The sequence below is a fragment of the Cherax quadricarinatus genome, chromosome 21 (assembly GCF_038502225.1).
Source record: "Cherax quadricarinatus isolate ZL_2023a chromosome 21, ASM3850222v1, whole genome shotgun sequence".
NCBI classification, from domain to species: domain Eukaryota; kingdom Metazoa; phylum Arthropoda; class Malacostraca; order Decapoda; family Parastacidae; genus Cherax; species Cherax quadricarinatus.
Genome location: NC_091312.1, coordinates 3,945,878 through 3,972,756, shown reverse-complemented (window position 1 = coordinate 3,972,756; position 26,879 = coordinate 3,945,878). Strand labels below are relative to the sequence as shown.

General features: G+C 41.5%; 1 protein-coding gene across 5 annotated transcripts in view; it reads left to right on the top strand.

Annotated features, from left to right (window-relative positions):
* The window catches only part of Ptp36E (protein tyrosine phosphatase 36E), a 360,518-nt gene that overhangs the window by 303,108 nt on the left and 30,531 nt on the right, over positions 1-26,879 (top strand). For all 5 annotated transcript variants that reach the window (XM_053777135.2, XM_053777136.2, XM_053777137.2 and 2 more), the window contains 7 exons: positions 6,076-6,163; positions 12,472-12,548; positions 13,090-13,224; positions 13,507-13,641; positions 16,902-17,059; positions 18,050-18,185; positions 18,445-18,591. In XM_053777135.2, coding sequence (XP_053633110.1) covers positions 6,076-6,163; positions 12,472-12,548; positions 13,090-13,224; positions 13,507-13,641; positions 16,902-17,059; positions 18,050-18,185; positions 18,445-18,591 — 876 coding nt within the window. The remainder of the gene's footprint in view (positions 1-6,075; positions 6,164-12,471; positions 12,549-13,089; positions 13,225-13,506; positions 13,642-16,901; positions 17,060-18,049; positions 18,186-18,444; positions 18,592-26,879) is intronic.

Sequence of the window (26,879 nt, the reverse complement as noted above, 5' to 3'; positions counted from 1 at the left end):
ATAATAATCTAAATCATTCTATTTTTTTAGTTCTAATATTAAGTCAGTTCTAGCCTCTAAATTAGTTATAGTTGGAAGGGCAGTTATCAGGTAATACCTTGAGCTACATTTCTAGCCTATTTTATATATTGTACAAATGTATTCATGTTTGTTTTCTATTAATGTATTCTGTCTATTAATAAAGTACATATAAAACATAAATTATAGGGGGTGGTAGGAGAAGAAAATATTTAAACACCTTGAGTTTTCCCTGAGGTACGTTTATTGTCCTCTCTGAGGATGAGGGTCCCCAGTAAAGTTCTAGAGGTGGTACCTCCCTATTTTATATAATATATATATATATATATATATATATATATATATATATATATATATATATATATATATATATATATATATATATATATGTATATATATATATATATATATATATTTTTTTTTTTTTTTTTTTTATTATCACACTGGCCGATTCCCACCAAGGCAGGGTGGCCCGAAAAAGAAAAACTTTCACCATCATTCACTCCATCACTGTCTTGCCAGAAGGGTGCTTTACACTACAGTTTTTAAACTGCAACATTAGCACCCCTCCTTCAGAGTGCAGGCACTGTACTTCCCATCTCCAGGACTCAAGTCCGGCCTGCCGGTTTCCCTGAAACCCTTCATAAATGTTACTTTGCTCACACTCCAACAGCACGTCAAGTATTAAAAACCATTTGTCTCCATTCACTCCTATCAAACACGCTCACGCATGCCTGCTGGAAGTCCAAGCCCCTCGCACACAAAACCTCCTTTACCCCCTCCCTCCAACCTTTCCTAGGCCGACCCCTACCCCGCCTTCCTTCCACTACAGACTGATACACTCTTGAAGTTATTCTTTTTCGCTCCATTCTCTCCACATGTCCGAACCACCTCAACAACCCTTCCTCAGCCCTCTGGACAACAGTTTTGGTAATCCCGCACCTCCTCCTAACTTCCAAACTACGAATTCTCTGCATTATATTCACACCACACATTGCTCTCAGACATGACATCTCCACTGCCTCCAGCCTTCTCCTCGCTGCAACATTCATCACCCATGCTTCACACCCATATAAGAGCGTTGGTAAAACTATACTCTCATACATTCCCCTCTTTGCCTCCAAGGACAAAGTTCTTTGTCTCCACAGACTCCTAAGTGCACCACTCACGCTTTTCCCCTCATCAATTCTATGATTCACCTCATCTTTCATAGACCCATCCGCTGACACGTCCACTCCCAAATATCTGAATACATTCACCTCCTCCATACTCTCTCCCTCCAATCTGATATCCAATCTTTCATCACCTAATCTTTTTGTTATCCTCATAACCTTACTCTTTCCTGTATTCACTTTCAATTTTCTTCTTTTGCACACCCTACCAAATTCATCCACCAATCTCTGCAACTTCTCTTCAGAATCTCCCAAGAGCACAGTGTCATCAGCAAAGAGCAACTGTGACAACTCCCACTTTATGTGTGATTCTTTATCTTTTAACTCCACGCCTCTTGCCAAGACCCTCGCATTTACTTCTCTTACAACCCCATCTATAAATATATTAAACAACCACGGTGACATCACACATCCTTGTCTAAAGCCTACTTTTACTGGGAAATAATTTCCCTCTTTCCTACATACTCTAACTTGAGCCTCACTATTCTCGTAAAAACTCTTCACTGCTTTCAGTAACCTACCTCCTACACCATACACCTGCAACATCTGCCACATTGCCCCCCTATCCATCCTGTCATACGCCTTTTCCAAATCCATAAATGCCACAAAGACCGCTTTAGCCTTATCTAAATACTGTTCACTTATATGTTTCACTGTAAACACCTGGTCCACATACCCTCTACCTTTCCTAAAGCCTCCTTGTTCATCTGCTATCCTATTCTCCGTCTTACTCTTAATTCTTTCAATAATAACTCTACCATACACTTTGCCAGGTATACTCAACAGACTTATCCCCCTATAATTTTTGCACTCTCTTTTATCCCCTTTGCCTTTATACAAAGGAACTATGCATGCTCTCTGCCAATCCCTAGGTACCTTACCCTCTTCCATACATTTATTAAATAATTGCACCAACCACTCCAAAACTATATCCCCACCTGCTTTTAACATTTCTATCTTTATCCCATCAATCCCGGCTGCCTTACCCCCTTTCATTTTACCTACTGCCTCACGAACTTCCCCCACACTCACAACTGGCTCTTCCTCACTCCTACAAGATGTTGTTCCTCCTTGCCCTATACACGAAATCACAGCTTCCCTATCTTCATCAACATTTAACAATTCCTCAAAATATTCCCTCCATCTTCCCAATACCTCTAACTCTCCATTTAATAGCTCTCCTCTCCTATTTTTAACTGACAAATCCATTTGTTCTCTAGGCTTTCTTAACTTGTTAATCTCACTCCAAAACTTTTTTTTATTTTCAACAAAATTTGTTGATAACATCTCACCAACTCTCTCCTTTGCTCTCTTTTTACATTGCTTCACCACTCTCTTAACCTCTCTCTTTTTCTCCATATACTCTTCCCTCCTTGCATCACTTCTACTTTGTAAAAACTTCTCATATGCTAACTTTTTCTCCCTTACTACTCTCTTCACATCATCATTCCACCAATCGCTCCTCTTCCCTCCCGCACCCACTTTCCTGTAACCACAAACTTCTGCTGAACACTCTAACACTACATTTTTAAACCTACCCCATACCTCTTCGACCCCATTGCCTATGCTCTCATTAGCCCATCTATCCTCCAATAGCTGTTTATATCTTACCCTAACTGCCTCCTCTTTTAGTTTATAAACCTTCACCTCTCTCTTCCCTGATGCTTCTATTCTCCTTGTATCCCATCTACCTTTTACTCTCAGTGTAGCTACAACTAGAAAGTGATCTGATATATCTGTGGCCCCTCTATAAACATGTACATCCTGAAGTCTACTCAACAGTCTTTTATCTACCAATACATAATCCAACAAACTACTGTCATTTCGCCCTACATCATATCTTGTATACTTATTTATCCTCTTTTTCTTAAAATATGTATTACCTATAACTAAACCCCTTTCTATACAAAGTTCAATCAAAGGGCTCCCATTATCATTTACACCTGGCACCCCAAACTTACCTACCACACCCTCTCTAAAAGTTTCTCCTACTTTAGCATTCAGGTCCCCTACCACAATTACTCTCTCACTTGGTTCAAAGGCTCCTATACATTCACTTAACATCACCCAAAATCTCTCTCTCTCCTCTGCATTCCTCTCTTCTCTAGGTGCATACACGCTTATTATGACCCACTTCTCGCATCCAACCTTTACTTTAATCCACATAATTCTTGAATTTACACATTCATATTCTCTTTTCTCCTTCCATAACTGATCATTCAACATTACTGCTACCCCTTCCTTTGCTCTAACTCTCTCAGATACTCCAGATTTAATCCCATTTATTTCCCCCCACCGAAACTCCCCTACCCCCTTCCGCTTTGTTTCGCTTAGGGCCAGGACATCCAACTTCTTTTCATTCATAACATCAGCAATCATCTGTTTCTTGTCATCCGCACTACATCCACGCACATTTAAGCATCCCAGTTTTATAAAGTTTTTCTTCTTCTCTTTTTTAGTAAATGTCTACAGGAGAAGGGGTTACTAGCCCATTGCTCCCGGCATTTTAGTCGTCTCATACGACACGCATGGCTTACGGAGGAAAGATTCTTTTCCACTTCCCCATGGACAGTAGAAGAAATAAAGAGGAACAAGTGCTATTTAGAAAAAGGAGAAAAACCTAGATGTATGTATATATATATGCATGTGCGTGTCTGTGAAGTGTGACCAAAGTGTAAGTAGGAGTAGCAAGATATCCCTGTTATCTAGCGTGTTTATGAGACAGAAAAAGAAACCAGCAATCCTACCATCATGCAAAACAGTTACAGGTTTCTGTTTCACAGTCATCTGGCAGGACGGTAGTACTTCCCTGGATGGTTGCTGTCTACCAACCTACTACCTGGATATATATATATATATATATATATATATATATATATATATATATATATATATATATATATATATATATATGTATATATATATATATATATATATATATATATATATATATATATATATATATATATATATATATATATATATATATATATATCAACACGTTGGTCGTCTCCCACCGAGGCAGGGTGACCCACAAAGAAAGAAAATCCCCAAAAAGAAAATACTTTCATCATCATTCAACTCTTTCACCTCACTCACACATAATCACTGTTTTGGCAGAGGTACCCAGAATACAACAGCTTAGAAGTATATACGTATAAAAATACACAAAATATCCCACAAAACTGCCAATATCCCAAACCCCTCCTTTAGAGTGCAGGCATTGTACTTCCCATTTCCAGGACTCAAGTCCGGTTATATAAAATAACCGGTTTCCCTGAATCCCTTCACTAAATATTACCCTGCTCACACTCCAACAGCTCGTCAGGTTCCAAATACCATTCGTCTCCATTCACTCCTATCTAACACGCTCACGCACGCTTGCTGGAAGTCCAAACCCCTCGCCCACAACACCTCCTTTACCCCCTCCCTCCAACCTTTTCGAGGATGACCCCTTACCCCACCTTCCTTCCCCAACAGATTTATACGTTCTCCATGTCATTCTACTTTGATCCATTCTCTCTAAATGACCAAACCACCTCAACAACCCCTCTTCAACCTTCTGACTAATACTTTTATTAACTCCACACCTCCTAATTTCCACACTCCGAATTTTCTGCATAATATTTACACCACACATTGCCCTTAGACACGACATCTCCGCTGCCTCCAACCGCCTCCTCGCTGCAGCATTTACAACCCAAGCTTCACACGCATATAAGAATGTTGGTACCACTATACTTTATACATTCCCTTCTTTGCCTCCTTGGATAACGTTTTTTGGTCTCCCCATATATCTCAACGCACCACTCACCTTTTTTCTTTCATCAATTCTATGGTTAACTTCATCCTTCATAGACCCATCTGCTGACACGTCAACTCCCAAATATCTGAAAACATTCATTTCTTCCATACTCCTCTCCAATGTTATATCCATTTTTTCTTTATCTAAATCATTTGATACCCTCATCACCTTACTCTTTTCTATGTTCACTTTCAACTTTCTACCTTTACACACACTCCCAAATTCGTCCACTAACCTTTGCAATTTTTCTTTAGAATCTCCCATAAGCACAGTATCATCAGCAAAAAGTAACTGTGTCACTTCCCATTTTATATTTAATTCCCCATAATTTAATCCCACCCCTCTCCCGAACACCCTAGCATTTACTTCTTTTACAACCCCATCTATAAATATATTAAACAACCATGGTGACATTACACATCACTGTCTAAGACCTACTTTTAACGGGAATTAGTCTCCCTCTCTTCTACACACCCTAACCTGAGCCTCACTATCCTCATAAAAACTCTTTACGGCATTTAGAAACTTACCACCTATTCCATGTACTTGCAATATCTGCCAGAATATTCTGGAAGGTTTTGCAGCACCGGCTGACAAATGAAGATATGTAATGATCCACTTTTTAAGTCACTTGACCTGTTCCCATCGGTTAGAAGCTTAGGGTTGAGTATTAACTATCTTCTAGCAATTTTCCTCTTGGAATCTGCCAAATGTGAGGCCTACTCCACCTGACCCCATATGGTGTGGGGCAGGGACCGGTGTGTGGTTGGCATTCTGCTTGCCTCTCAGAGTCTGGCTGGTGCCTGCACACTACAATACTCTGAGAACTTACCCTACTTCTCTTGTTGATACCTTTGCAACATTGCACAGCTCCTGATGACGCAATGAGAAGTGTGAAAGTACTTAAGGGAAAGATTTCCACCCCCCGTGGCTTGTATTGCATTAAGATCGCTTGTTTGCGATTGTTTTGCATATATATATATATATATATATATATATATATATATATATATATATATATATATATATATATATATATATATATATATATATATACATAGTTTTATGTATTTCGCGCAGATGGCTTCAAAGGTGGAGCCGCACTCCATGCGTCATGCTCTGAAGGAAGTCAATGAGCTGAAGAACACCCACAAAAGAAGTATTCCTTGTAAGTAATATCACTTTTGATAATTATTATTTTGAGTTTCCTACAATATGTATGTTAGCATATATATATATATATATATATATATATATATATATATATATATATATATAGTTCGTGAGGCAGTAGGTAAAATGAAAGGGGGTAAGGCAGCCGGGATTGATGGGATAAAGATATATATATATATATAAGGCTAAAGAGGTCTTTGTGGCATTTATGGATTTGGAAAAGGCGTATGACAGGGTGGATAGGGGGGCAATGTGGCAGATGTTGCAAGTGTATGGTGTAGGAGGTAGGTTACTGAAAGCAGTGAAGAGTTTTTACGAGGATAGTGAGGCTCAAGTTAGAGTATGTAGGAAAGAGGGAAATTTTTTCCCAGTAAAAGTAGGCCTTAGACAAGGATGTGTGATGTCACCGTGGTTGTTTAATATATTTATAGATGGGGTTGTAAGAGAAGTAAATGCGAGGGTCTTGGCAAGAGGCGTGGAGTTAAAAGATAAAGAATCACACACAAAGTGGGAGTTGTCACAGCTGCTCTTTGCTGATGACACTGTGCTCTTGGGAGATTCTGAAGAGAAGTTGCAGAGATTGGTGGATGAATTTGGTAGGGTGTGCAAAAGAAGAAAATTAAAGGTGAATACAGGAAAGAGTAAGGTTATGAGGATAACAAAAAGATTAGGTGATGAAAGATTGAATATCAGATTGGAGGGAGAGAGTATGGAGGAGGTGAACGTATTCAGATATTTGGGAGTGGACGTGTCAGCGGATGGGTCTATGAAAGATGAGGTGAATCATAGAATTGATGAGGGAAAAAGAGTGAGTGGTGCACTTAGGAGTCTGTGGAGACAAAGAACTTTGTCCTTGGAGGCAAAGAGGGGAATGTATGAGAGTATAGTTTTACCAACGCTCTTATATGGGTGTGAAGCGTGGGTGATGAATGTTGCAGCGAGGAGAAGGCTGGAGGCAGTGGAGATGTCATGTCTGAGGGCAATGTGTGGTGTGAATATAATGCAGAGAATTCGTAGTTTGGAAGTTAGGAGGAGGTGCGGGATTACCAAAACTGTTGTCCAGAGGGCTGAGGAAGGGTTGTTGAGGTGGTTCGGACATATATATGTTTATAGTATATATATAGGTTTTGTGTGCGAGGGGCTTGGACTTCCAGCAGGCATGCGTGATATATATATAATATATATATATATATATATATATATATATATATATATATATATATATATATATATTGTTTCAGAAAGATGGGCCCAATTTATATGAAGCCAAGACAATTGCTGGCAATAAGCAAAGATATGAATAATCAGCATTGTCCTTAAGTACTTGTTATGCTTAAATATATGAAGGACTGAGGCGTCTGCTAATTTCACTGTACTTTGCATGACCGTTCATGATGATTGTATCATGTTTATTTTAAAGCTAAATCATTTTACCTAAAACGTCAGATTCTACCATACCAATCTAAGGCTGTAGTGACTTCCATTTCTAGAATCTTGACCAGATTACAGTAACTGGCAAGGAATTCAGAATAGTAGGCTTCAACATAATACATATGGGTAAAAATACACAAGGTGTGGATGACCTATCCGATACTACCAGAGCTATATACAGCTTGTGGAGCTAATTTTTATTTTTTTTTTAATATTGGTCCCCTGAGAAGCATTCGCCTCTCTTGGTTTACCTTTGACTTATTTGGTTGTAATTTACAGGCCAATGACGAGAGATAATGAGACTGGTAGAATGATGAGGTGAAGAGAGTAGTAAAAGAGAAAAAGTTAGCATATGAAAGATTTCTACATAGTAGAAATGATATAAGGAGGGAGGAATATATGGAGAGAAATAGAGGCGTTAAGAGAATGGTGAAGGAATATAAAAGGAGAGCAAATGAGAGAGTGGGTGAGCGCTATCAACAATTTTGCTGAGAATAAGAAAAAAATTTGGAGTGAGATAAATAAGTTGAGAAAGCCTAAGGAATGAATGGTTTTTACAGTTAAAATAGAAGAGAAGAATTATTAGATTGAGAACTAGAGGTATCGGGAAGATGGAAATATTTTGAAGAACTGTTAAATGTTGATGAAGATAGGGAAGCTGTGATTTCGTGCACTGGGCAGGGAGATATAACATCTTGTAGGAGTGAGGAAGATCCAGATGTGAGTGTGGAGGAGGTACATGAAGCTGTGGGTAGAATGAAAGGGGGTATACTAGCTGTGATTGATTAGGATCATGGAAGAAATGTTAAAAGCAGGTGGGGATATAGTTTTCGAAAATCTGGGACTTTTTTTAATAAATGCATGGAAGGGAAGGTAACCAGAGATTGGCAGAGAGCATGTATACTTCCTTTGTATAAAGGCAAAGGGGACAAAAGAGAGTTTAAATATTAAAGGGGAATAAGCCTACTGATTATATCTGATAAAGTTTATGATAGAGTTATTAATGAAAGAATTAAGAGTAAGACGGAGAGCAGAATAGCAGATGAACAAGGAGGCCTTAGGAAGGGTAAGGGTTGTGTAGACCAAGTGTTTACAGTGAAACATGTAGGTGAACAGTATTTAGATGAGGATAAAAAGGTTTTCGTTGCATTTATGGATTTGGAAAAGGCATTTGATAGAATGGATAGGGAAGCAGTGTGGCAGACGTTGCAAGTGTATGGAATAGGTGGTAGGTTACTGAAAGCAGTTAAGAGTTTTTATTAGGATAGTGAGGCTCAGGTTAGAGTGTGTAGGAGAGAGAGGGACATTATTTCCCAGTAAATGTAGGCCTTAGACAGGGATGTGTGATGTCACCATGAGGCCTGGTCACAGACCGGGCCGTTGGGGCGTTGATCCCCGTAACTCTCTCCAGGTATACTCCAGGTTGTTCAATATATTTATAAATGAGATAAGAGAAGTGAATGCTCGGGTGTTGGTAAAAGGTGTGGGATTAAGAGATAAGGACTCTAACACAAAGTGGGAGTTGTCACAGATGCTTTTTGCTGATGACACTGTGCTTTTGGGAAATTCTGAAGAGAAGTTGCAGAGGTTGGTGGACGAGTTTGGAAGGGAATGTAAAAGAAGGAAATTAAAAGTGAACATAGGAAAGAGCAAGGTGATGAGGATAACAAAAGAAAATAGGCAATGAAAGACTGGATATCAGACTGGAGAGAGAGAAAGTATGGAGGAAGTGATTGTGAATATTCAGATATTGGGAGTGTACGTGTCAGCAAATGGATCTATGAAAGACGAGGTGAATCATAAAATTGATGAGGGGAAAAAGGTGAGTGGCACACTGAGAAGCCTATGGAGATAACGAACGTTATCCATGCAAGCAAACAGGGAAATGTGTGAGAGTATAGAGGTACCATTGCTCTTCTATGGGTGTGAAGCATGGGTGGTGAACGTTGCAACGAGGAGAAGGCTGGAGGCAGTGGAAATGTCATGTCTGAAGGTAATGTGTGGTGTGAATATAATGCGGAGAATTCATAGTTTGGACATTAGGAGGAGATGTGGGGTTTCTAAGAGTATTAACCAGAGGGCTGGAAAGGATGGAACGAAATGGAATGACTTGGAGGGCATATATAAATCTGTAGTGGAAGGAAGGTGGGGTAGGGCTCGGCCTAGGAAAGGTTGAAGGTTTTTGTGTGCGACGGGCTTGGATTTCCAGCAAGCGTGTGTGAGCATGTTAGACAGGAGCGATTGGAGGCAAATGGTTTTTATGACTTGTTTTGCTGTTGGAGTGTGAGTAAAGCAACATTTATGAAGCGATTCAAGAGAAACCGGTTAGCTGGGCTTGAGTCCTGGAGGTGGGAAGTACAGTGCCTGCACTCTGAAGGAGGAGCGTTAATGTTGTTTTATAACTGTAGTGTACGTGCACCTCTAGCAAGACAGTGATGGAGTAAATGATGAAGAAAGTGTTTCATCTTTTTTGGGTCACCCTGCCTGGGTGGTCACCCTGCCTGGGTGGTCACCCTGCCTGGGTGCTCACCCTGCCTGGGTGCTCACCCTGCCTGGGTGCTCACCCTGCCTGGGTGCTCACCCTGCCTGGGTGCTAACCCTGCCTGGGTGCTCACCCTGCCTGGGTGCTCACCCTGCCTGGGTGCTCACCCTGCCTGGGTGCTAACCCTGCCTGGGTGCTCACCCTGCCTGGGTGCTCACCCTGCCTGGGTGCTCACCCTGCCTGGGTGCTCACCCTGCCTGGGTGCTAACCCTGCCTGGGTGCTCACCCTACCTGGGTGCTCACCCTGCCTGGGTGCTCACTGTAGAATGAGAGAGATTATTAATGAAACATTTCTCATTTGCCAGGAAATTTTTTACTTTAATCATTCTCATCTTTCTTGTGCATATAACCTCGGATCAACACCCAGGGGATACCAGGGGATACCAGCTATTTAGTTATGACTCACGTTAAAACTCTTCTGGTAGGTGAAAGGGGCTACGGGCCGATAATTTTGAAGAGACATATAAAACAGCACTAAACAATGTTTCGCTCAATGAGAATACCCTCAAGTTATAACTTAATGAAGTTTCCCTTGAGTTGTAACTCAGTGCAATAAAAGCGTATGTATCATCTTTTAAGAAGTGTCACTTTGACTTTTCCCTGTTCCACCACAGAGAAAAAATATATTAAAATTAAATTTTTGATGATACTGTCCTGGTAGGAGGTGATGCTGTCTCTTACTCTCACTGTGCAAGTACTTACCTCTAACGTGTTCATCTCTAGTAATTTGTGTGTAACGGAGCCTCCCGTTCGTGTTTTGTGTTTTTGGCCGCTGCTGGGGCTAAAGGCATTGTTTTTTTTTTAACAGTACGAAAAATGTAGATCTTCCTCTGTAAATCTAGGCACTAAAGTCAACATTTTAAGAATGTTGACCTTGGCAGTGTTTACACTGCCACTTTGTACTTCATGCTCCCTCTCGAACTTTCTTTTGCTCTAAATATCTCTTCTTATTCCTCAAATTATCTTTGATTCCTAAGAAATGGCGCATGTTGCTTATTTTCCTATAATTACATTGCGTCGTAATATCAGTGCATACGTTACCAGTACCAACGGTACTAAACAGGTTACCTTGTACCTATGATACTAAACAGGTTACCCTGTACCTATGGTAATAAACACGTTACCCTGTACCTATGTTACTAAACAGGTTACCCTGTACCTATTATACTAAACAGGTTACCTTGTACTTATGGTACTAAACAAGTTACCCTGTACCTATGGTACTAAACCGGTTACCCAGTACCTATGGTAATAAACAGGCTGCCCATATGATAGTTTCCTACCCCTGCTTCAGGTCCCGCTGACTCTAGCTTTTTTCAAAACCAGGAAAACTTGATCCTACTTTATCCTGTGATAGTTCACATACACACAAAAAGTGACCCCTGGTTCAAATTTACTACGCATGGTTAATCATTATGCCCTAAACATCATCTAAAACGATGGATATTGATGAGGTAATCGCAGCTAGGGATTCTACGTTCATCAAGACACATCAATGATTTGTTGCTTCAGTTTTGCTCTTCCTTACCCCCTGCAGAAGCTCTGATAACCTTGTTCTCTTCCCGCGACTTCTCGATGCCTTACTCCTGAGTTCTTTAAAAAAAAACAAGTGACCATCCATCAATCACTGCGCTTCGAGGTCCTGATCAATTCTTTCCTGTTGAATGCGACCTAGAGCGATCAAGTACTGAGTTCCTAATTACTGCTCGGTAAACAGGAGCTGGAGATGTACGACGACTTACCCATATGTCTAGCATCGCCTAGGGATTGAACCCGAACCCTTTCGGTCGTGAGACCGACGTTCCACTACTAAACTATAAGTCAATGCAACTTGTTTCCTCTTCCCGTTTTATTACAGGCGCTCTGTGGTTGGTTTTATAGATAAATATACTTGTGAAAGCAAACGCTCTCGGAGCAGAATAAACTTTTATCGTGACACGGTTTCGCTCTATGTAGAGTTTTATGAAGCTGTTGACCTGCTAAGACTCTATACAGAGCGGGGGTAAAAGTTGTCCCATTATATATCTCTTTTTCGGTATTATCACAATATGCCATTTTAATTAAAAAATAATACTCTCTCAGCGTGCCTAGATATTTCGACCCTTGAAGATTACTCATTCTTCAGAATCTAAATGAGTGTTATCTCCTTCTAACACGTAGCATCTCTGGATTACCTACTGCCCCTGTCAATTATATCAGCAGAGCATTTTTCGTAAGAAATCGCCTCTCCTAGATTCCGTTGCAGCATCCTCCACATGGGAGTGTAACTTATGTCATGATTGCAGCATCCTTCACGCAACAGTGTAATCTGTTGACTCATTGCCCTACAGATGACTATAACAGAGTGGTTCTCGAGCCGTTGCCTGATGCACCGGACTCAGACTACATCAACGCTTCGTATATTGACGTAAGTTTCCCTAACCTAACACAATCTAACCTGACCTAATATTACCTAACGTAATCAAACCTAATCTGTCCTAGCCTGACTGAGCCTTACGTAGCCCAGCCCAACTTAAACTAACGTAGCCTAAGGTAACCTAACTTGGCATAACCTAGCCTAAATTAACGTAACTTAACCTAGCCTAAATGAATCTAACCTAACGTAACCTGTTGTAACCTTAAAATGTTGAAATTTATTAAAACAAATTGTATTAATATTTTAGGTAAAAGAACACATCTGCAATTAATGTGACAGTTTACGTCACATTAGTTGCACTTGTGTCCTCTTACGTACGTATTAAAACAAGGTTGAAAACAATATCATTGAACATATCTCAAGCTCTCAGCTTCAGGCATGAGAGAGAGAGAAAAAATAAATATAATTATCAAAAATATTTATCACTGTGCTACATGTTGACAAACATCTCCCAAATAAAAGTATTAATATCAAACCATAATTTTTATAATTTGTAATCTCTTGTGAGCCAGAAATGACATTTTCCTTACAGAGTTTGCTCACCCCGAAGGCTTACATAGCTACACAGGGGCCTTTAGAAAATACCATAGTGGATTTCTGGCGGCTGGTGTGGCAGCAGAAAAGTCGGCTTATTGTTATGCTTACCAAGACATTTGATTTCATTAAGGTAAGGAATTATTTCAAAGGACATAAAGGAGTTTCGTGGATGGTTTGGACTGTATTTCAGTACGTCTCATTATTGTTTTTTTTTTTTTAGTAGTTTTTACTTGTGTCAGTTTCGTTCTGATTAAAATTTGCACACAGTCACGAATTTGATTTTGGCCACAGTTTATAGTAAATAAATATTTGATATAATTATAGATAAATAACTACAGTTTGCGTGTGAAGTGCTATCTATTAAGAATTCTTCTGTATTTTGAGATGCGTCACATGATGTGTTGGTGTTCAGGTGATGTGTGTGCAATACTGGCCAGCAATGGTTGGTTGTCCTGACCACTACGAGGGCATCAAAGTCGACCTCCTGAAGGAGGAACAACTGGCCAACTTCCAGATCCGCACTATAAAACTCAGCTTAGAAGGACATGTGAGACTCCACTACTTCTTTCACTCTTACAAGTTATTGATTTGAGTTTTTGTTGGGAAGCTTGTGTTGTGTATTTTAAATGAAAATTAAGTTAATATCTTTAAAAAAAAATAAAAAGGCTTAACACTTGCCTGTTTGTACAGAACCGTTGAAATAATTGTTTACAGAACTACTTTCAAAAACTCATTTGTGCAATTATGATCCATAAAACTATTCTCTTGCTACTTTCAATTATTACAAAAAATCTCTCACTGTATTTATGTAACATTAATAAAAAGATCCAGGAAACTGGTGAACTGAACTTAAGTTGCTGATTGAGGAAGAACAATGCTTGCATGCTGAAGGATGGGCAGGGATGGGTAGGGATGGGCAGGCATGCCTAGGAATGCTGTGGTGTCCAAATATTTGAATGTTGGTATCTGAACACTTCTATAAAGACAGCTAGGGTATGAGTGATGGTTAATGCTTTTCCTTTACTGAATCATCCTACCCAGCTAGAAAACAGCTGATGCAATAAACTTTTTTTTTCTATTTTTACCCTATGTATACATATATATATATATATATATATATATATATATATATATATATATGTGTGTGTGTGTGTATATATATATATATATATATATATATATATATATATATATATATATATATATATATATATATATATATATATATATATATATATATATATATATATATATATATATATATATATATATATATATATATATGTATGTATATATACATATTTTAACAATTCGGCCGTCTCCCACCGAAGCAGAGTGACTCAAAAAGAAGAAACTCCCCAAAAAGAAAAACTTTCATCATCATTCAACACTTTCACCTCATACATAATCACTCTCTTTGCAGAGGTGCTCAGATACGACAGTTTTGAGTAGTCCCACTATTACAACCCAGGAGTCCCAAAGGCCTGTTATCCTGGGTGTTAAGGGAGCAAAATAAACAGCAGAAAATCTTTTGACTTGTATTATCCTTCACCAATTTAGAACAGAAGTATGTACACTGTATACACTATGTACAACAATAGGTATCAGTGCACTCCACTGTAAGTAAGGGGCCCCATCATCAACCCTTAGCACCTGGTTCGCTGGTTGGGGGAGATAGCCTTTCAATGAGGGTGTGTACATGCGCCGAATAAAGGTTACGTACTCTTTGCATGCCACACCCTCCAAACTGTCAATATCCCAAATCCCTCCTTTAAAAAGCAGGCATTGTACTTCCCATTTTCAGGACTCAAGTCCTGTTAACCGGTTTCTCTGAATCCCTTCACTAAATATTACCCTGCTCACTCGACAACAGCCATTCGTCTCCATTCACTCCTATCTAACACGCTCACGCACGCTTGTTGGAAGTCCAAGCCCCTCGCCCACAAAACCTCCTTTACCCCCTCCCTTCAACCTTCTGGAGGACGACCCCTACCCCTCCTTCCTTCCGCTATCATATATATTACATATACATTGAAACTTGGTGTTACACAGCATTGTTAACCAGTGGTTCTCATGCTGAGGTTCATCACATTATTCTAGAATTTGGTCCACTGAAGACTTAACATTTCTGAAAATTTGCAGGAAAATCTTAGAAATTAAAAAAAAAACATATAAATAAATTAGCTTCAAAAATTAAAATTTTATTTATTTTTATGGCAAGGTCAACAAGGTCTTAGTGATCGCGACGGTGACTGACTCACACAGGTGTATGGAATGAAGTGCGCACCTGATTAACTCACACAGAGGGTATGGACGCAAGTGCGCACCTGATTAACTCACACAGAGGGTATGGACGCAAGTACGCATCTGACTGACTCACACAGTGGGTATGGAAGCAAGTGCTCCTCTGCTTAAGTCACACAAAGGGTACGGACGCAAGTGCGCATCTGCTTGACTCACACAGGGAGGAGGCAAGTGCGCGTCAAAATAGTTACTTGGAACGACAACATTCGCCCGTCTCATTTCATCACCGACCTTCGTTGTGTCGCTGAATGAGTGACTATCGTTACCCCTGAGATAACGCAGTTTTACGAGGTAGTAACAGCGATCAAGCTACCCGTGACGTACGTCTTACTTTCGACCTCCTAACTATCAACGTCTCATTAATTGTAATTAGTCATTCTTTATTAATTTCAGGTCACTGAATGCGATAATGATGCTTTAAAATGCAAATTGGCATTATTTATAAAGATATAAATTCATGCCGTTTGCTTAATTGTTTGTTATCTTTGACCTGGGAAACGATTCTTAATTCAAACTCACATTACGTAATTGTTTGAAGCATATATACAATTTCCTATAATAATAATAATAATAATAATAATAATAATAATAATAATAATAATAATAATAATAATAATAATAATAATAATAATAATAATAATAATAATAATAACAATAAGAATAATAATCTTTAATTTCTACAAGTACATGTACAAGGTATACAGTACTTGCTGACATCAATGACATACTACTATATTGAAAGCCGCTTGTTATGTAGAGCATTTCGGGCAAATTAGGTCAATTTTGTCCCGGGATGCGACCCACACCAGTCAGCTAACACCCTGGTACCCATTCTACTGATGGGTGAACATGGGCAATAGGTGCTAAGGAAACACGCCCAATGTTTTCACCCTTGTCGGGAATCGAACCACGACCCCTCAGCGTGTGAAGGAAGAGCTTTGCCTACCAGGCCAAGAGCCACACTATGTAAATGTTTTAAATATACATTTAATTTCTTTTAGCCAGTCGGTTGTATAAAATGAAACACTTTTTTCTCCGAGGCACAAAACTTGCAGAGCAGCGCTAGCCTCGCCAGTCACCGACTAGAATTAAAAGGTGAAGGTTGTGTTTGTTTCGTCTGAAGTATAAAGTATGTATTTATTCCCTGTTACTATCAGTAACAGCCTGGTCTCAGACCAGTCCACGGGGGCATTGACCCCCGAAACCCCCTCCAGGTATACTCAACAAAGACACCACCATTAGATGATACAAAGGCACACCAGGAAGGACAACACTAGGCTTACCAGCGCACACTTGCCAGATACTACCATCTCCACGAATGTTTCCACATTTTTAGCCTATATTTACCTGACCTCTTGTGCTATACATGCTTCCTGCTCTAGCTACTTATGTGAGAGAGCTGATGATGCTACACGTAGCGAAACGCTTCCTTAGTGAATGTCTTGATCAGTGAACATACGTCTCTTACCTCTAATAATGCTAATGTTACGGTCTCTTTGTTAGCCTGAAGAGGAGAGAGAAGTGGTGCAGTTCCACTACACAGAGTGGCCTTCACATACACAACCTTTCATCAATGGACTACTGGAGTTTCGGCGGAGAATTAAAATCTGGTCACAGTCGAACATCACACCGGCTGACGGCCCAGTCATCGTGCACTGCAGGTTAGCACCAAGACTCTTCCTCTATGGTATATCATACGATGCTTCTAGCTTTTCATATTACAGTCTCTCCTTCCATCCAGTTCTTTAATACCTCATCATTCTTCTGCCATGGTTTCATTATCTCTCCCATAAATATTTGCAGAAACATCTATATATATCCTCTTCTACATATCTCAGAATACATTACTCTACCCACTATTTTTCACCTTTCTGGTTGTATTTATTACAAATGCACAATCATTCTCCGGTAAATGTTCCTCATCTTCTCAAGTCTTCCTTCCCTGAGAGTAAGTTATTATGACATTCTTACATGTACCTGAGCTTTCAATATGTAGGGGGAATGCGCAAGTCAGGGACTTTCCAGCTTTGTGAAGAAATTATTTCATTCTCATTCCTTTATCTATCCCCCAAATGATCACATCTTGGATAATTGTAAGGGTGTAAGAGCAATCTGGCGCATAAACAAGTTGATTGGAAGTCTTCATTCCTATATCTGACTAGTAACTGGACGGGTGATTGCGTGTACACAACCTCACCATTGGCTTGAGGGTAACATGGAACACCATACCTCATTTCCAAAAATCTGAAAAAAATATTCACCTGGACAAGCATATACCAATCAGGGGCAAGTGAGGTGCACACATATATGTCTCACCTGTAGCAAATTATTGTTATTTTAATTCTAACCAATAATAATAATAATAATAATAATAATAATAATAATAATAATAATAATAATAATAATAATAATAATAATAATAATAATAATAATAATAATATTATTATTATTATTATTATTATTATTATTATTATCATTATTATTATTATTATTATTATTATTATTATTATTATTATTATAGAAGGTATTTGGCTGTAATTTGTACGTCTTTCATTTTGAAAACTAGATTAGTTGAAGTAACATTTGAGCAATGTTTGAGTGAAGAGATTACTATACTGTGTCTTGTACTGAGGGAGATTCTTTGTTTACAGTGACGGAGGAGCAAGGACCGGTGTCTACATGGCTATTGACGCCAACCTGGAACTTCTTGAAGAAGATGGCAAACTCGACATCTATGGTTACGTCAAGAAGATGAAGCATGCTCGTCTGGGACTGATTGAGACAGTGGTACGTACATTTATATATATAGTATATATATATATATATATATATATATATATATATATATATATATATATATATATATATATATATATATATATATATATATATATATATATATATATATATATATATATATATATATATATATATAATTTATATCATTTACATTAAATTATATTCTTGGGCTCCACAAATTGATCTCTTTTTTTTTAGGTGGAAAAAGCATGTTTTCTCAATATTGAAGTTTCTTGTCTTCACGCAGGATCAATACAGGTTTGTGTACGACGCTTTGGAGGAGTTCCTTCTGTGTGGCTACTCGTTCTTTCCCGTCAGTGAGTTGTCACAGCGGCTGAAACACAAGTCCATGAAGATCAATGGGAACAAGAGCGAATACCAAATAGAGTTTGAGGTAAGGATAGCACAGAACGTATTGTTTGAATGAAACACTTGTGCTGCATCTGTGGTTCTTTATGGCGAACCGGAGACAGTAGAAGGTAAGGTAATCAGTCTCTCAGCCTCAAAAGTGTTGAAAGAAGAGGTTACTTGTCTTGAATTGTACTGATGTTGTATTAAAATGATCTTACATCTAATATTTAATGGGAGGGTAGACCGGTAAGCGAGCGGAAGACCTCTGTCAGATGATCAAAAGCTCCAGTGGCGGGTCATCTTATGACCAGCGTCAGGAAACACTGTCCTGCCGAATTTTACGTAATCTACCCTAATCTAACCATAAGATTTAATGATTGCTTATTATCTCTATTCATCTTATATGATTTATTCTTTATATACGATTTGACGTTCTCCCAAGTTAGTTACATTTTTTAACCTTTTCGTTTATAATTATTTGATTCTGTTGATATTTTCAAAACGTTAGTCAATTTTTTTATACTGTTGTTGAAAATAATTCACTCAAACAAATATAGTTTTTCTGGCAGTGTGTGTATTCAACTGGATGTAGCTGGTATACCTGCCCATACTGTATATATAGCGAGAGAGGTGTGTATTTTAAGGATATATACACACTAGAGGTATATATATAATTTTTTATTATTATTCTTTATTATCACACTGGCCGATTCCCACCAAGGCAGGGTGGCCCGAAAAAGAAAAACTTTCACCATCATTCACTCCATCACTGTCTTGCCAGAAGGGTGCTTTACACTACAGTTTTTAAACTGCAACATTAACACCCCTCCTTCAGAGTGCAGGCGCTGTACTTCCCATCTCCAGGACTCAAGTCCGGCCTGCCGGTTTCCCTGAACCCCTTCATAAATGTTACTTTGCTCACACTCCAACAGCACGTCAAGTATTAAAAACCATTTGTCTCCATTCACTCCTATCAAACACGCTCACGTACGCTTGCTGGAAGTCCAACCTCCTAGCACACAAAACCTCATTTACCCCCTCCCTCCAACCTTTCCTAGGCCGACCCCTACCCCACCTTCCTTCCACTACAAACTGATACACTCTTGAAGTCATTCTGTTTCGCTCCATTCTCTCTGCATGTCCGAACCACCTCAACAACTCTTCCTCAGCCCTCTGGACAACAGTTTTGGTAATCCCGCACCTCCTCCTAACTTCCAAACTACGAATTCTCTGCATTATATTCACACCTCACATTGCCCTCAGACATGACATCTCCACTGCCTCCAGCCTTCTCCTCGCTGCAACATTCATCACCCATGCTTCACACCCATATAAGAGCGTTGGTAAAACTATACTCTCATACATTCCCCTCTTTGCCTCCAAGGACAAAGTTCTTTGTCTCCACAGACTCCTAAGTGCACCGCTCACCCTTTTCCCCTCATCAATTCTATGATTCACCTCATCTTTCATAGACCCATCCGCTGACACGTCCACTCCCAAATATCTGAATACATTCACCTCCTCCATACTCTCTCCCTCCAATCTGATATCCAATCTTTCATCACCTAATCTTTTTGTTATCCTCATAACCTTACTCTTTCCTGTATTCACTTTTAATTTTCTTCTTTTGCACACCCTACCAAATTCATCCACCAACCTCTGCAACTTCTCTTCAGAATCTCCCAAGAGCACAGTGTCATCAGCAAATAGCAACTGTGACAACTCCCACTTTATGTGTGATTCTTTATCTATCTATCTATCTATCTATCTATCTATCTATCTATCTATCTATATATCTATATATATATATATATATATATATATATATATATATATATATATATATATATATATATATATATATATATATATATATATGCAATAAGATCACAGTAAACAGGTGATTTCAGAATATGCAAAACAACCAATGTGAAAGAATAGAGAAATTCCAAGCGCTTTCCTGACTACTCACATTATCAAGGAACTATCATAGAACTATCATAGTTCCTTGATAATGTGAGTAGTCACGAAGGCGCTTGGAATTTCTCTATTCTTTCACAGTGGTTGTTTTGCATATATATATATATATATATATATATATATATATATATATATATATATATATATATATATATATATATATATATATATATATATATATATATATATATAATTTTGTTCACAGAAAGGTGTAAATCTCACAAGGTATATATTATGCTGAACGTTTTCTCTAGTTTTGGGGTATTAAAATATTTTTGATACTAATGTGCAGGATAAATAAGAATCATTATAATTTGATAAAGCTGTAAACAGAGATGTACAATGACATATCTTGACAATTACATTATCATTGACCATCTGGAGGATGTAACTGAGAGATCTGGTACGCTCATAACACCCAATTATTTTTCTGTGTGGTTAAATTCAATGAAATAATGGAGCATAATTAAAAAAAAAACTTACCTTTGGTACTGGAAAATAAATTACTGATGTGCAAAACAAAAGGGAAATAAACTGTGATAATTCTGACACATTTCATCATTTAGATTACTGAATTATATTTAAGTACTTGTCCATGATATACACTGTGTAACGTGACTGTATTTCTTTTACAAGCTTCCCAACTGGTTGAGGAACTGTTGGTACTCCTGTGCCCAGCTGTGAGACGATTTATTCTATTCATATTAGTTTTGACATCTTGATGTATTAACACTCATACGCTGTGATAAGGATCATACAACACTATATATATATATATATATATATATATATATATATATATATATATATATATATATATATATATATATATATATATATATATATATATATATATATATATATAACTTGACTTAAGAAATCGTAATGACACGATTGCAAATAAACCATACCCCCGGCCGGGATTGAGACTCTATGACCGCGGGTTCAATCCCGGCCGGGGGTATGGTTTATATATATATATATATATATATATATATATATATATATATGAGGCAGTGTACCACTGACATGTGGCAGTGTACCACTGACCTATGAGGCAGTGTACCACTGACCCATGAGGCAGAGTACCACTGACCCATGAGGCAGTGTTCCACTGATCCATGAGGCAGTGTACCACTGATCCATGAGGTCAGTGTACCACTAATCCATGAGGCAGTGCACTGTGAGGCTGTGTCCCACTGATCCATGAGGCAGTGTACCACTGACCCATGAGGCAGTGTACCACTGACCCATGAGGCAGTGTACCACTGACCCATGAGGCAGTGTACCACTGACCCATGAGGCAGTGTACCACTGACCCATGAGGCAGTGTACCACTGACCCATGAGGCAGTGTACCACTGACCCATGAGACAGTGTACAACTGACCTATGAGGCAGTGTACCACTGACCCATGAAGCAGTGTACCACTGACCCATAAGGCAGTGTACCACTGATCCATGAGGCAGTGCAAAACTGACCCATGAGACAGTGTACCACTGACCCAGGAGGCAGTGTACCACTGATCCATGAGGCAGTGTACCACTGACCCAGGAGGCAGTGTACCACTGACCCATGAGACAGTGTACCACTGACCCAGGAGGCAGTGTACCACTGATCCATGAGGCAGTGTACCACTGACCCAGGAGGCAGTGTACCACTGACCCATGAGACAGTGTACCACTGACCCAGGAGGCAGTGTACCACTGATCCATGAGGCAGTGTACCACTGACCCAGGAGGCAGTGTACAACTGATCCATGAGGCAGTGTACCACTGATCCATGAGGCAGTGTACCACTGATCCATGAGGCAGTGTACCACTGACCCATGAGGCAGTGTACCACTGACCCAGGAGGCAGTGTACCACTGATCCATGAGGCAGTGTACCACTGACCCAGGAGGCAGTGTACCACTGATCCATGAGGCAGTGTACCACTGACCCATGAGGCAGTGTACCACTGACCCAGGAGGCAGTGTACCACTGATTAATGAGGCAGTGTACCACTGACCCATGAGGCAGTGTACCACTGACCCATGAGGCAGTGTACCACTGATCCATGAGGCAGTGTACCACTGTCCCATGGGTCAGTGTACCACTAATCCATGAGGCAGTGTACCACTGATCCATGAGGCAGTGTACCACTGATCCATGAGGCAGTGTACCACTGACCCATGAGACAGTGTACCACTGACCCACCCATGAGGCAGTGTACCACTGCTCCATGAGGAAGTGTACCACTGACCCATGAGGCAGTGTACCACTGACCCATGTGGCAGTGTACCACTGACCCATGAAGCAGTGTACCACTGATCCATGAGACAGTGTACCACTGATCTATGAGGCAGTGTACCACTGACACGTGAGGCAGTGTACCACTGATCCATGAGGCAGTGTACCACTGACCCAAGAGGCAGTGTACCCCTGACCCAGGAGGCAGTGTACCATTGACCCATGAGGCAGTGTACCACTGATCCATGAGGCAGTGTACCAATGACCCATGAGGCAGTGTACCACTGACCCATGAGGCAGTGTACCACTGACCCAGGAGGCAGTGTACCACTGATCCATGAGACAGTGTACCTCTGACCCATGAGACAGTGTACCACTGACCCATGAGGCAGTGTACCACTGATCCATGAGGCAGTGTACCACTGACCCATGAGGCAGTGTACCACTGATCCATGATGCAGTGTACCACTGACCCATGAGGCAGTGTACCCCTGACCCACGAGGCGGTGTACCACAGACCCATGAGGCAGTGTACCACTGACCCATGAAGCAGTGTACCACTGATCCATGAGGCAGTGTACCACTGATCCATGAGGCAGTGTACCACTGATCAATGAGGCAGTGTACCACTGATCCATGAGGCAGTGTACCATTGACTTATGAGGCAGTGTACCACTGACCCATAAGGCAGTGTACTACTGACCCATGAGGCAGTGTACCACTGACCCAAGAGGCAGTGTGCCAGTGATCCATGAGGCAGTGTACCACTGATCCATGAGGCAGTGTACCACTGACCAATGAAGCAGTGTACCACTGATCCATGAGACAGTGTACCACTGACCCTTGAGGCAGTGTACCACTGACCAATGAAGCAGTGTACCATTGATCCATGAGACAGTGTACCACTGACCCTTGAGGCAGTGTACCACTGACCAATGAAGCAGTGTACCACTGATCCATGAGACAGTGTACCACTGACCCTTGAGGCAGAGTACCACTGACCAATGAAGCAGTGTACCACTGATCCATGAGACAGTGTACCACTGACCGTTGAGGCAGTGTACCACTGACCCATGAGGCAGTGTACCACTGATCCATGATGCAGTGTACCACTGACCCATGAGGCTGTGTACCATTGACCCATGAGGCAGTGTACTACTGATCCATTAGGCAGTGTACCACTGACCCATGAAGCAGTGTACCACTGACCCATGAGACAGTGTACCACTGACCCATGAGGCAGTGTACCACTGACCCATGAGGCAGTGTACCACTGACCCATGAGGCAGTGTACCACTGACTCAAGAGGTAGTGTACCACTGACCCACCCATGAGGCAGTGTACCACTGACCCATGAGGCAGTGTACCACTGACCCATGAGACAGTGTACCACTGACCCATGAGACAGTGTACCACTGACCCACCCATGAGGCAGTGTACCACTGCTCCATGAGGAAGTGTACCACTGACCCATGAGGCAGTGTACCACTGACCCATGTGGCAGTGTACCACTGACCCATGAAGCAGTGTACCACTGATCCATGAGACAGTGTACCACTGATCTATGAGGCAGTGTACCACTGACACGTGAGGCAGTGTACCACTGATCCATGAGGCAGTGTACCACTGAGCCATGAGTCAGTGCACCATTGACCCATGAGGCAGTGTGCCACTGACCCATGAGAAAGTGTACCACTGACCCATGAGGCAGTGTACCACTGACCCATGAGGAAGTGTACCACTGACCCATGAGACAGTGTACCTCTGACCCATGAGACAGTGTACCACTGACCCATGAGGCAGTGTACCACTGACCCACGAGGTAGTGTACCACTGACTCACCCTTGAGGCAGTGTACCACTGACCCATGAGGCAGTGTACCACTGACCCATGAGACAGTGTACCACTGACCCACCCATGAGGCAGTGTACCACTGACCCATGAGGCAGTGTACCACTGACCCATGAGGCAGTGTACCACTGACCCATGAGGCAGTGTACCACTGACCCATGAGACAGTGTACCACTGACCCACCCATGAGGCAGTGTACCACTGACCCATGAGGCAGTGTACCACTGACCCATGAGACAGTGTACCACTGACCCATGAGGCAGGGTACCACTGACCCATGAGGCAGTGTACCACTGACCCATGAGGCAGTGTGACCACTGCTCCATGAGGCAGTGTACCTCTGACCCATGAGACAGTGCACCACTGACCCATGAGGCAGTGTACCACTGATCCATGAGGAAGTGTACCACTGACCCATGAGGCAGTGTACCACTGACCCATGTGGCACTGTACCACTGACCCATGAGGCAGTGTACCACTGACCCATGAGGCAGTGTACCACTGACCCGTGAGGCAGTGTACCACTAATCCATGAGGCAGTGTACCACTGAGCTATGAGGCAGTGTACCACTGACCCATGAGACAGTGTACCACTGACCCATGAAGCAACGTGCCACTGACCCATGAGGCAGTGTACCACTGACCCATGAGGCAGTGTACCACTGACCCATGAGGCAGTGTACCTCTGACCCATGAGACAGTGCACCACTGACCCATGAGGCAGTGTACCACTGACCCATGAGACAGTGTACCACTGACCCATAAGGCAGTGTACCACTGACTCATGAGGCAGTGTACCACTGACCCACCCATGAGGCAGTGTACCACTGACCCATGAGGCATTGTAGCACTGACCCATGAGGCAGTGTACCACTGACCCATGAGACAGTGTACCACTGACCCATGAGGCAGTGTACCACTGACCCATGAGGCAGTGTACCACTGACCCATGAGACAGTGTACCACTGACCCATGAGGCAGTGTACCACTGACCCATGAGGCAGTGTACCACTGACCCATGAGGCAGTGTACCACTGACCCATGAGGCAGTGTACCACTGACCCATGAGGCAGTGTACCACTGACCCATGAAGCAGTGTACCACTGATCCATGAGACAGTGTACCACTGATCCATGAGGCAGTGTACCACTGACCCGTGAGGCAGTGTACCACTAATCCATGAGGCAGTGTACCACTGAGCCATGAGGCAGTGTACCACTGACCCATGAGACAGTGTACCACTGACCCATGAAGCAACGTGCCACTGACCCATGAGGCAGTGTACCACTGACCCATGAGGCAGTGTACCACTGACCCATGAGGCAGTGTACCACTGACCCATGAGACAGTGTACCACTGACCCATAAGGCAGTGTACCACTGACTCATGAGGCAGTGCACCACTGACCCACCCATGAGGCAGTGTACCACTGACCCATGAGGCATTGTAGCACTGAAACATGAGGCAATGTACCACTGACCCATGAGGCAGTGTACCACTGACCCATGAGGCAGTGTACCACTGACCCATGAGGCAGTGTACCACTGACCCATGAGACAGTGTACCACTGACCCATGAGACAGTGTACCACTTACCCATGAGGCTGTACCACTGCCCATGAGGCAGTGTACCACTGATCCATGAGGCAGTGTACCACTGACCCATGAGGCAGTGTACCACTGACCCATGAGGCAGTGTACCACTGATCCATGAGGCAGTGTACCACTGACCCATGAGGCAGTGTACCACAGATTAATGAGGCAGTGTACCACTGACCCATGAGACAGTGTACCACTGACCCATGAGGCAGTGTACCACTGACCCATGAGGCAGTGTACCACTGACCCATGAGGCAGTGTACCACTGACCCATGAGGCAGTGTACCACTGACCCATGAGACAGTGTACCACTGACCCATGAGGCAGTGTACCACTGACCCATGAGGCAGTGTACCACTGATCCATGAAGCAGTGTACCACTGACCCATGAGACAGTGTACCACTGACCCATGAGACAGTGTACCACTGACCCATGAGACAGTGTACCACTGACCCATGAGACAGTGTACCACTGACCCATGAGACAGTGTACCACTGACATAGGAGACAGTGTACCACTGACCCATGAGGCAGTGTACCACTGACCCATGAGGCAGTGTACCACTGACCCATGAGGCAGTGTACCACTGACCCATGAGGCAGTGTACCACTGACCCATGAGGCAGTGTACCACTGACCCATGAGGCAGTGTACCACTGACCCATGAGGCAG